We start from the raw sequence: 12,277 nt of genomic DNA on the forward strand, positions 1-12,277 counted from the left end.
GGGGAAGGGGGGAAACTCCTCTGTCCTTCTTCAAAGGTTTTGGTGGAAAAACATTCATTGATATTATAAGGTTCTTAAAGTTAGATAGCACATAAATCCTATGCAACAATAGAATGGGTCGGTGAAAGCGCCATTTTTCTAAGTTAAAAATGGTTGCTCAGTAGCATATCATTTTTGTTGAACCTGAATTATGATGGTCATTAGTCACTTTTCTACTATTTTTGTTTCAGTACTTATTTAATCTGGCATCCAGTTGGAGAAATTAATTTATTCAGTAATGACTTTTGCTTACTACATGCTGAGATTGTGTGATAAGGAGAAAAAGGTGAAGCCTTTGCCCTCAAGGAACTTACAGTCTAGTGGAAGACACACTCACACACAAACACATACACGTACCTCTATACACATTCATACATAAACACCATATATATACAAACACCACACATACATGCATGCACACATACACACAAAACACATATATACACATGCATCACACATATACAATAACCAAACATATACTCACCACAGACACACCATATACATACACATACCACATATACATACATATGTACACAACAAATCAAATGCGTATACACACCTTACACAGTGTTTTTTGTTTGTTTTTATTAAGATTTATTTATTCATACAAGAACTGGGGTACAGGTCAGAGGTGTGGGAGGGTGAAAGAATTCACCAGAGAGAGGGGGGGAGCAGAACAGGCAGATGGACCAAAAATACTGCTGAGGGAAGCAACGGGCAGAACAGGAGAGGTCTGCCATGCCATGTGGGAATCTCCCTGGCCGGCCAGGAATTGAACCCATGCTGCAGAGGCTGTGGACAGCTACACAGTGTAGAACTCAACCCGCTGCACCACTGGGGAGGCCCTCACACAGTGTTATTTAGAGAATCAGCTTTCCCCAGGGAAATCATATGGAGAAGTAGCTTTGTATGACCTGTGAACTCTCTTTGCCTTAAATACAGAAATTTCCTAAATAAATAGCCCCTGACTATTAATAAATGAATCTGATTTATAGCTATGAGATCATTCAGCAGGAAAGCAACATAAGTCCCAGAAAGTTAATTTAGTTTCTTTGTAGCAGACATAAAAACTTAAAGAATTAGGACCAAGACCAAAATTTTATATTAAATCTGTAGTGATGCCTCTAAGGATATCTAATAAGTCCAAATCCAAGACTTAAGGTAAGAAATAAAGTTAAATCTCCACAAATTCAATTGAAGTCTAAGTTGACTTAAACATATCAACAAAAGGTACTTCTGGAAAGGAAGGAGACACATCATAAAATTGTGTGGCCTCAAGAAGCAGAAAATCAAGGAATTTTTTTTCTTGCTAGAACTAGCAAAGATTTTAATTCAAACGAATACTTTGACCCATGAAACCAGCTTGTGATTAAAAAAAAATGTGCATTTCTTTTTAATATTCCAAACAAATGGCCTCAGTTTCATGTTGTGAGAATGTTTTTTCTAGTTCTTCCACCCTATATAAGTCCAGCAAATCTTGGGGCCTCAGTTCAAGGCAAGGTGTGGGTCCTCTGACAAAAACAAACCTGGAAATTAGTCCACTGGGGGAGGGCAAGGTGCTGTTGAGTTTTTCTGTTAAGAAATAATCTTGTCAGGTCTGATGCAGGCATGACCCCTCCGGACTGCAGGCAGCCAGGACCCCCCACCCGTCCTGGTGAGCTCATAGGCCCTCCAAAGGCAGTGGGGAAGGCTGAGCATGCAACACTGCAGTTCTGCAACTTCTTTCAGCCCTACCAGGACCTGGCTGACATTTGTGTCCTTAACTTGTTTGACTGGCTGCTTATTTAAGCATATGAGGATGGGGGCAAGGGTAATTTAATTCCAATGCCTTGAGAAGAATTATGTAGTATCCTATTGGACTCCCCAAACTCCACCGTTCCCTATTTCCTTCTTAACCTACGTCAATAAAGGGAATGTTGACTTATGTCTTCCCCTCTTGACCTGATATCACCATAGCTACATCTAGAATCAGCTTTTAAAATGGCATGTCTCTTAATATAAAAAAAATTAAATTAAGATTCACTGAACATCCCTTAATGAATACATTTGTGAGAGTAAATATAAAAATATAACATCAAGTCAATCTCTTTGAGCAAATGGTCCATTTTGGTTAATTAATTATTTATAATATCTGGAAATCATGCCAGTTTCATTAGATGTGTCATTCGTTTCTTTAAAAAAAAAAGATTTATTTATGCATACAAGAACTGGGGTGTAAACCAGGAGTGAAGGAGTGGTGGTGAGAGCATTCACCAGGGACAGAGTGGGGAGCAGAACAGGCAGACTGACTAAAATACACTGCTGAGGGGAGCAGTGGGCGAGACAGGAGAGGTCTGCTGCACCATGTGGGTCACCTCCCTGGCAGGGGATCGAACTCATGCTACAGTGGCTTCAGATAGCTTGATAGTGCTGTCTTTAACCCCTGTGCCACCAGGGAGGCCTTGTGTCATTAGTTTCTGAAATTTAAATCATTCTTGTAGATTTTTTTCCTACATGTCTGCATGTGCAAAGAAGAATGTCGAGCTCACTACTGAGATAATTTAGTTTAGACAAAATACTTTGTGCTCATGGTTACCTTAGGTGAGGGATCATTTTGTCTGAGTGACATGGGTCCTTGCCTCAGGATTGAATCTTATTCTGTCTGTGTAGACACAAACTTAGTGTAGCTGGAGGTTTAGAGTGTTTGTCAGTTTCAACTTTTCTGCCTTAATAATTCTGTCCAAAGAGCCAAGTTACAGTTGTTGAGGGAGCCATAACTTTGGGTTTGCTGACATTTTCATCACTTGGAAAATCTGGTGAACATGCCATTGTCATCCGATGCCAACGAGGTGAGTCAGGCAGGGTTTAACAGAGGGCAGCAAACCCCTCACATAAGCCTCAACCCACCCTGAGGTGGCCCAGTATCTTACAGTGCTGTGCTTCCCAGTGATCAGATAAAACTGCTGAGAAAACAGTGACAAACTTCCCTGTTTTTGTTTGGGACTTAACAAAAGAGGAATAAGCGATAAATAATAGATTATTTTCCCCTTTTAAAGAAAATATCTGCAAATGGATTATAATAACTTAACTCCCATTCTAATCAATTATTTATAAATCCCATAACATACTTCTTTTGCAATTATAGTCTGGAAAAAGGCTTCAGGTGACTCCTCAGGAAATCACTAATAGTATTACCTTTAACTGAAAGCACTCAAATTGGTATATTTTCAACTTTTTTTTTCAAAGAGTTATTGGACTTGATTGTGTTCAATTTTAAATGCTTACACTAAATATGCCATAAAATCTATGGTTAAATCTTCCTGACATAAATTCTAACCTTTTAAGCTACCAACATGAGGTAGATACTAATGTTTTCTTCTTTAATATCAAAATGTGAATAAAATTTGGGTCTAGGAATGAAAACCCATTTTCATCAACACTGAGGAGGCAAGGCATAACAATACCCTCAATTCAGAATAAGTGGAAATATCTCTAATTCCCATTTAAATTAAATGAGCAGTGTGGGTTCTCAATTCCACTGAGACTGCTCCTCACTGCTCTCGAGTTCCCTCATGCCATCCTTTGTAAGTGAGTGAAACTACGTCAGGAAAATCAGCTTCTGAATCGGGAAGGATGCATTTTGTCACAGGAGGCTTGATTCCCTAATGTTTTCTTAAAAAAAAAAAAAAAAGTCTAGTTTCTAAAATCAATAACATAGTAGATAACATAGAAAAAATTTATTTTAGGGGTTACATTCTGGTAGCATAAGTGTAGATAAACAGGAATAGGATAGTTGCAACTGGTACTCACCATCTAAAATGCATCAGATTGGGCCTCTCCGGTGGCGCAGCGGTTGAGCACTGGGTTGCAAAGCTGCCCGCAGCCTCTGCAGCACGGATTAGATCCCCGGCCACTGGGAGAGGGTCCCACATGGTGTGCAGACCTCTCCTGCCGTCTGCTGCTCCCCTCAGCAGTGTATTTCGTTAGTCTGCCTGTTCTGTTGCCCGCTCTGGCTCTGGTGAATTCTTTCACCCTCCTGCACTTCTGACTGTATCCAGTGCTCGTATAAATGAATAAATAAATCTTTAAAAAAAAAAAAATAGAATAAAATAAAATGCATCAGATTATAAAATCTTTGAAATGTAATCATCTTTACCCTTCAAGCTCAATAGCAAAACTTCAGTGGCATTTTTAGAACCAGCAAATAAGTAGTTAAAAAAATTACCGCCATTAATGGAAATTTAAACAACTGCAGGTTTAAGTAACAGAAACAGTGTTGAATTTTTTTTTGTTTGCTTATTTATTCATTCCCACAAAGGATTTGCCAATATAAGAGCTATCAATTGAGAGGTGGTGGAAATGAAGAAGAGTCGAAAGTTAGTCGAAAAAGCAACTGAGCAGCCTGTGTTTTCAGAAGCATGATTTATACTGGTGACAATATTGACACATGAATTCTGTTAGGACATCAATAAAGTTGACACATTTTTAATTCTGATGAAAATTACCTGAGGCATTCAGTAGGGCCATTGAGGAATTTTATTGGTTCCAGAAACACATCAGGCCCTTTCAAGATACAAGCCTTCACATATCTTACTTGCAATAATGCTTCTCACTGGATATTTTCACTGAACAAAATGTCACTTGTCAAACATCTAGCTCAAATGTCACCTCCTACCTAAAGACTTCCTGACTGGATGAGGTTAAATGAGATGCTCTATCTGGTGTGTCTTGAACGAAAAATGAATAAATGTACAAATATTTTAGAGGCCCTCCTCTAAATTAACAAATTAATGAATGAGGTAATGGTCTATCAAATATATCATTTATAAAAAAAACCCCTTTCTAAGCTTGAGAAGGGCTTACTCTATGGAACAGGTGGATTTCTGTGTCAGTAACCTACAAAACTATAAGTGACCTGAGAGCTCTGAGACCAATTGTTTTAGTAACAAGAAAATATCTATTCATTCATTTATAAAATTATCTACATATTAAATAAACACATTAAAAACTTAATTATCTAAATAGAATCTAGTTTTCTAATTCATTGGAGTAATAACAACTGGACCTTGAAATGAGTATTGTTCCATAAACAAGATTTTAATATATATTACCTTTTGCAAGGAATAATACCATACTCATGGCTGCAACACAATGAAGTTTACCATTTTCTGTGTGTGGATGACAAAGAGACTGAGGATAGTCTCAAATTAAGCATTTTGAGAACAACTATCTATCGTAACAGCTGGTATTCCTAAATTGACCTTCAAACTTGGTTTTACTGGCACCAGGACAGACTTAATATATGTGTTCTTTCACTTAGCAGATTTCAAAAACTATTTCCCATGGTTGAAGTAACACATCTTTCAAGACATACTTAAGGAACACAGTATTTAGGGAAGAAACTGATTTATGTAAGTTGTATGTACACACAGTGCCTGTTGACCTCGCAATTTTCCTTTTAGACATTTTACTCTATTAACAAAGTGGAATATCCCATTTGATATCAACAATCAACACCTGAGTTCATTTAAAAAACAAAATGTCAGGCCTCCCCTGGTGGCACAGGCAGTTGAGCACTGGGTTGCGAAGCTGCCTGCAGCCTCTGCAGTGCCAGTTCCATCCCCGCCTGCTGGGCGAGGGTCCCACATGGCTCGGCAGACCTCTCCTGTACACCCGCTGCTCCCCTCAGCAGTGTATTTCATCAGTCTGCCTGTTCTATTCCCTGCTCTGTCTCTGGTGAATCCTCTCATCCTCCCATGAATCATCCTACCAAGGTTCTTATATAAATAAATAAAAATAAATCTTTAAAATAAAAAAAAAGTGTCAAAAGACACTTTGAGCAAACTAAGGCATTTTTTTCATGTGAACAGGTGAAATGCACACCAGTACATATATACAGTCCCTGATTTAGGATTTTTTGACTTTATGATGGTGCAAAAGTCACATACACTCAGTAGAAACTGTACTTTGAATTTCAAATGTTGATCTTTTCCCAGACTAGTGATATCAGTATGATTTCTCCTAATGTGGGGTACCCTCAGTAGCCACAGCTCCCGAACAGCCACGTGACCACAAAAGTAAACCCTGATAGTCAATACAGGTCTGTGTTGCCAGCGCTTTTTGGATACTGTGTTTTGTGTTTTTAAATTCCATTGTGTCTACAAAACACCCATCTGCCTCTGAGATACTGAGCATTTCATTATAAAGTAGGCTTTGTGGTAGGTGGTTTTGTGGGGTAATGTCAGTGTTCTGAGCTTATTTCAGGTAGACCAGGCCAAGCTATAGGGTTTGGTTGGTTTGGTGTAAATGATGACGTTACATAAATTATGAATGCTGGGTTTATGAGAACATAATTAGAAGTTGAGGAAATTCTGAGACCATAGAAATATAAACTTACAAACACAAAGATTAGTTTCATACATAAGAAAAATAGGGTCTTTCAGATCTCATTAAAGAGAATGTTAGACCTTATATGCCTCAAATTTTTTTCATTTTTAATATTTATTTATTTATTTATACAAGCACTGGGTACAGTCAGAAGCGCAGGAGGATGAGAGAATTCACCAGAGACAGAGTAGGGAACAGAACAGGCAGACTGACGAAACACACTGCTGAGGGGAGCAGTGGGCGAGGCAGGAGAGGTCTGTCGCGCCATGTGGGACCCTCGCCTGCAGCCGGGGATCAAACTGGTGCTGCAGAGGTTGCAGGCAGCTTCACAGCCCAGCGCTCAACCGCTGTGCCACCAGGGGTGTGCCTCAAATTTTAACTTAGCCATGAAAGTTACAGTGTAAAAGACAAATGCAAATCAAGTGAATGCTTACTGGTTTGTCAATCAAATTATAATTAAATAATCAATAGGGGGGAAGAATTTAATATTAGAGATTAAGATCAGAATCCCAGCCATTCTACTTAACCTGTTATGCAAACTTAGGCAAAGCCACTTCTCAAGGTCTCAGTTTTCTCATCTATAAAGTGGAGCAAATATTTATTATCTGAAGCAGATAAATACTAAAGTCATATTTGACTTTAAAAAGCCAATGCTACTTTTAAAATAGGTTTTCCAATGACATATATTTATGGATCTATATTTCTTTTCTGCAGACCCATATGAAACATTTTTCCCTACCAAAATTATGATGAAATTGCTTGAGGCATCATCATAAGGATTAAGGCCCTAGTGGATTTAATAATTCCACTCATAGAATCACAAAAAAGGCATTACCAAAAGCCATAAAGACCACTAAATGTATGCTATCATAGACATGTGGAAGAAAAATCCAAATATTGTTGGAAAGGAGATTAGGCCTCCAGACTCTAGCTAAATTTCTTTTTAAGCTATTTTATGAAGTAAAATACAATTAAAAGTATTTGACTCAAGGAGAGAGTTAATGAAGCCAAGGTCACTGGTTCAGTTCCCATGTGAGCCATTAGCTTTGTGTCATTCCATTGTCACAGACTTACTACCCTCTCAACCCCGATCTCCACCCTCAAATACACACTGAGGTGATAAAGGAAATTCAGTGAGACTTTGGATGTATAAGCAAATCTATCCCTTCTGCTAGAACTATAATTCAAAGGTCAGGCCAAGAGACTGGACAGTCATATAACTATGGACAGACCAGGGGGTCATTATGTTTTTTTCATTACCACCATCATCACCATCAGCATCGTAGTGAAAGGAGCAGACTCTGAAACCCGACTGCCTAGGTTTGAAACTGACATGGTGACTTAGACAAGATATTTAAATCTTAGAGCCTTGTTTTTCCTCATTTTCAAAATGGAATTAGATTAGAAGCTTAAAGTGTATTTGAGAGGAATGAATGAGCTAGTCCATCTAGCAAATTTCAGACAAAAATTAAATATTCAGTAAATGTTGTCTTCATTATCTTTTTGTTGTCTTGGTCATGTAGACTTTTAGCCCTTTCTAAAAACCAAATGTATTTATTTCCTAGTTTCCTAGTTTTAAAACAACTTCCTTAAAATGACATGTTATTTCCTCACAGTTCTAGAGGCTACAAGTCCAAAATCAAGGTGTTGTCAAGACTGGGCTCCCTCCAAAATTCCTTAAGAGAAAAATACTTAGCAGCATCCACCTTCCACCTAGCCATGATTCTTCCTGAGCTCCAGGCAATGTCACCACAATTTCAGCCCTGTCTTCACGTGGCCATCTTCTCCCTCTGTGTCTGTGTCTCTGTATCAAAATTTCTCTTTCTTTTATGAAGATATCAGTCCATTGGCTTTAGGACTCTTCCCAATCCAACAGGACACCAAGTTATGCCAACCTGCTTTTACCAGAGACCTGCCCTGCATTAGTACCTGTCTCCAGTAACCGAAAGAAACCAGAGAATTTTTGCTTTTGTGAAAAAAGGTGAAAAGCAAAAATATCAGTTAGAGTCCTAGTTTTGCTGCTATCTTTGTAGAGACAGAGCCCTCAATTCCTTCCTGGGGGATGACTTTATGCAGGCTGTGTCTGTATCCTAACATTACTGCTTTTACTAGATGCATTGTGATTTCAGGTTTTGTATTAATTGGTTTGATTTAATTGGTTGTTTTGGGGACCTGGTAATGCATGAAAAAATTTCCACATAAATGATTGGTAATTGCTTCTTTGCTTTACACCATTTCTGCTTATGAAAGATTTCACAGAAACAATACTTTCAGAAAGTGGGGCAAACCTGCATTTATTTGGAGTAAAGTGGTAAATATCTTCCACCAAATCACCAAGTTCTTAACTCCAGCTCCAGTAACAGATAAACACCCTTACATATGGCTAAGGCAGAGCCTTGCAAAAATATCTGTGGGCCACAAGTCAAGACAAACCAACTTACAAAGGTGATAGCAAAATTCTCTGAGAATCCTCACTTCATTTTGATCAAATCACTTAATACAATCCTGAAATGACAACATAGCCTTGTTGTCATGACCAGTAAGTTGTGACTTATGGAGAAAATGCCCATAGAATGTGAGGTGTGTGTTGGTGAGCTATTAAATCCAGATAAGGTGCCAATATTCTAGGTCAGTATTTTCCTGATTCCTGAGCATCCCCAGGGAGGGTCATGTGTTGAAACAAGATTTTTGTCCAAGTGTGGTACAATCAAAGCCTGTGTCTATAAATAGCATTTTTCTACCCAAGTGTGTTTGAGCCAAACCAAACCTTCAAATCTTCTGTCCCAAAGAGCCAAAAGGGATGAAGAATTGGGAACATTACCCTGTTGTTGTTTTAAGACTTGACTCAGAGGAAATGCTGTCACATATCACATCATCACACCCAGTTTTCTCTTTCTACGAAGCAATACTCAGTTTCCACTGATTTGGTTTATAATAAATACAAAACACAGCTCACTGTAGCAAAACCCTCCACCAGAGAATGCTGTATACTTTGGTCACAGTTCTGATGTAATTTAAGGGTTTATCTGTCTGCCAATGAGATTATGGGAAAGCAGCAGAGGTATAGCAAGAAAATGGTGATGAGGCATTCTGATATTTGAAAATGGATGAGTTTCCCAAAAGAAGAGCATAAAACTCTCTGGATCAAATTCAGATAGAAAGCTGGCAGGTTGCCAGATTTGTAATTGCATCTTGAATTGAGCTGTAATCCTCACCACTTCTGGAAACAATAAGAATGAGAAAATGATAAACCACATTCTTTTTAAATAGTGCTGTTTGCTTAGCATTCCTAATAAAATATTTTCCTGACACTTCAGTTAAGGCTGGAGAGTTACAAAGGGAAAATGATATGTTTTTGTGTGGGGAGTTAAAAAAGAAGATAATGTATTTTGTAGTGGGGGGTAGAAAATTGTGTATTTGGGGGCAGGGTTCTTATTTGTGAGGGACAAGGCTGTGTGTTTTGTTTACTGTAAAATAGAAATGGTTGTGTGACTTTAAAAAAACAATCTTTCAGATTTACAACATATGAGTGCAAGGTGTTTGTACATAGCAATGTGGGCTTCACACCAACTCCAGATGCGAGTGTGACAACGTTGTTGGGTCTTTCCAAGAGAGGAGCCAACCTCATGGCCAGTGTTCTCTACCACAGTGCCATAGGCAAGAGATGGCCTAGAACAAGTGAGTACACTGCTCATGTCTTCATTTCTCTTCATGGATTAGTTCCAAAATGAATAAAAAATAAACATGTTGAGAATCAGAATATACCAGATGGGAAGGGGATTCATGATACATGGATCCAATAGCTGGGTCAGTAAGTGGGTGCAAGTAGACCACTGGTGGTGGGCATGGTATTTATAGCATATGCATTTATCAAGGTGTGAAACCTAAAACTAAACAGTATTGTAAGCAAATATACCTCAACTTAGGGGAAAAAAGAAAAGAAAAAGGAGCTCAGGAGATGATTACTAGCATTTGAATAATGTTAGGTTAGTTAATAGGATTGTATTGTTGCTAACGAACTCCCTGATTTTATAAAGGTGTGCAATCATGCAAGATTTCAACTTTGGGAAGAGCTGAGTAAAGGTGTATAGGAATTCTCTCTGCAACACTTCTGGAGGTCTAACATTATTTCAAAAGAAAAAGTTTATAATTATTGGGTTTTCAGAAGTCATGATGTATTTTTTCTGTTTTTCAAGCAAAAATGCATCATGACTTTTCCGACAGCCCAATATTTTTGTTAATATGAATAGTAAGGAGTGGCAGTCCTGGTGCTATTCAAAGATGACTCTCTTTCTTACTTCTTCTCCATCCTTATGGGGCCTTTTTTCCCATCTCACATTCCCTTTGGTCTGGGAGTATAGTTTCTGCCAGGCAGTTATGAGTGAAATGTCCATGTATTAATTTATTGCAATAAATAGCATGTTCTTTCCTATAGGCACAGGTCCCCAGCCCCGTCTCATAACTCACCACTTATTAGCAAGACTCCCTTACTAGGTGTGTGGTAATGTGGTTTTTCTGAGTGAATCACTTTCAGCATTGGCTAGAGAAAGAATTCCAGTTTAATACAGTAAAATGTAGCCCAAACAATACCACTGGCCTCACTTCTATAATGGACAGCTCACCTGTCCCCATTCAGATCACAAGGTGTTACTAAGGGCTCACACACAGGCCTCCCACTTTACAAACAACTCTAACAGCAAGTTCATATCTAGTTGATCAATCAAATAGCATCTAACAGCTGATCTATTCATTTGCACTGCTCAGTATCACAATCAAATAAAAAAAAAATCACTGAAGTTACCAAAGAAATATATATATTGTAATCACCAGAGCTCTGGCAAAATAGTTTGATCAAAACATCAGAATAAACCAAATACTAGAAGTATATCTATTGGGGAAGACTTAATGGAAATATTTATGAAAGAAAATTCTACTCACCCGAGTATACATCCATTATTCTATAAAAAGATGTAAAATAACTACTAATTGGACAATAGTAATCATGTGATTTCCATCAGCCTTTGAGTTTTGTGCAGCCTAAGATGACAAATGTCCTCTGTTTCATTTAGAACATCTGAGTGAATTTTCCCCAATGTTGTATGGACTGTGAATTATAACCAGCATTAGGTGATATTAATTGTAAATTAAAATCAGTACTGTTTAAGTTCATGTATGTGGTCACTAAATAATCCACTTTTCCAAAAGACTGTCACTCTGGGGTTTTGATAAGGTTGCCAGTTTCTTCTGACCTGTGTCACCTCTATTGGGATTTCTTAAACCATTTAAATGGAAGAATATAAGTTAATTGATGCCTGTGACTACTCTCTGAGGCATCTCTGGGGAAAATACAAAGTTTGTACCTGGCAATGGATTTTTATGTGTAATATATTTTCCCTCACCTCCCTCCCCCTCTCTCTCTGTCACCTTCACCAACTGATTCATCTTAAAAGCCTGCTCATAAAGGTGGACGCGCTCCCCCTCAACTGACATTTGAATACTTCTGTTCAGATGGGCTGCTGAATTTTCACCAATACAGGTCCTTTATGTTATAATAGCATGCCTGAAGTAAGCTCGCTTATAAAAACTGACAGAGCTAACAAATCTGAAGCAGCTCACTGAAGCCTCATTACCTTGGTAATCTGAACCTCTGACCTCCAGGATGTAGATAATGCAATCTGCTGTTATTTCCATTCATACCTTAGAAATTTTTCAGATAACTATTTGTGAGCACAAAGGTTAACTCTCAGAAGAGGGTCAACTCTGCAAAAACCTGCTGCTTGGTCGTGTTCTTCCTCCATGCCACCTGCTCTCCTAAGTGAATTACCCGGTCATTCCTCTTGAAAAGGCCACCTCATCTTTGCAGTTTCACTTT

At 38.3% G+C, this 12,277-nt stretch overlaps 1 protein-coding gene across 1 annotated transcript in view; it reads left to right on the plus strand.

The window, feature by feature from the left end:
- The window catches only part of USH2A (usherin), a 635,462-nt gene that overhangs the window by 432,384 nt on the left and 190,801 nt on the right, over positions 1-12,277 (plus strand). Inside the window, 1 exon segment of the mRNA XM_037497740.2 lies at positions 9,920-10,083. Coding sequence (XP_037353637.1) covers positions 9,920-10,083 — 164 coding nt within the window.

Source organism: Talpa occidentalis, unplaced genomic scaffold, assembly GCF_014898055.3.
Source record: "Talpa occidentalis isolate TD23 unplaced genomic scaffold, MPIMG_talOcc4v2.1 talOcc4.8, whole genome shotgun sequence".
NCBI classification, from domain to species: domain Eukaryota; kingdom Metazoa; phylum Chordata; class Mammalia; order Eulipotyphla; family Talpidae; genus Talpa; species Talpa occidentalis.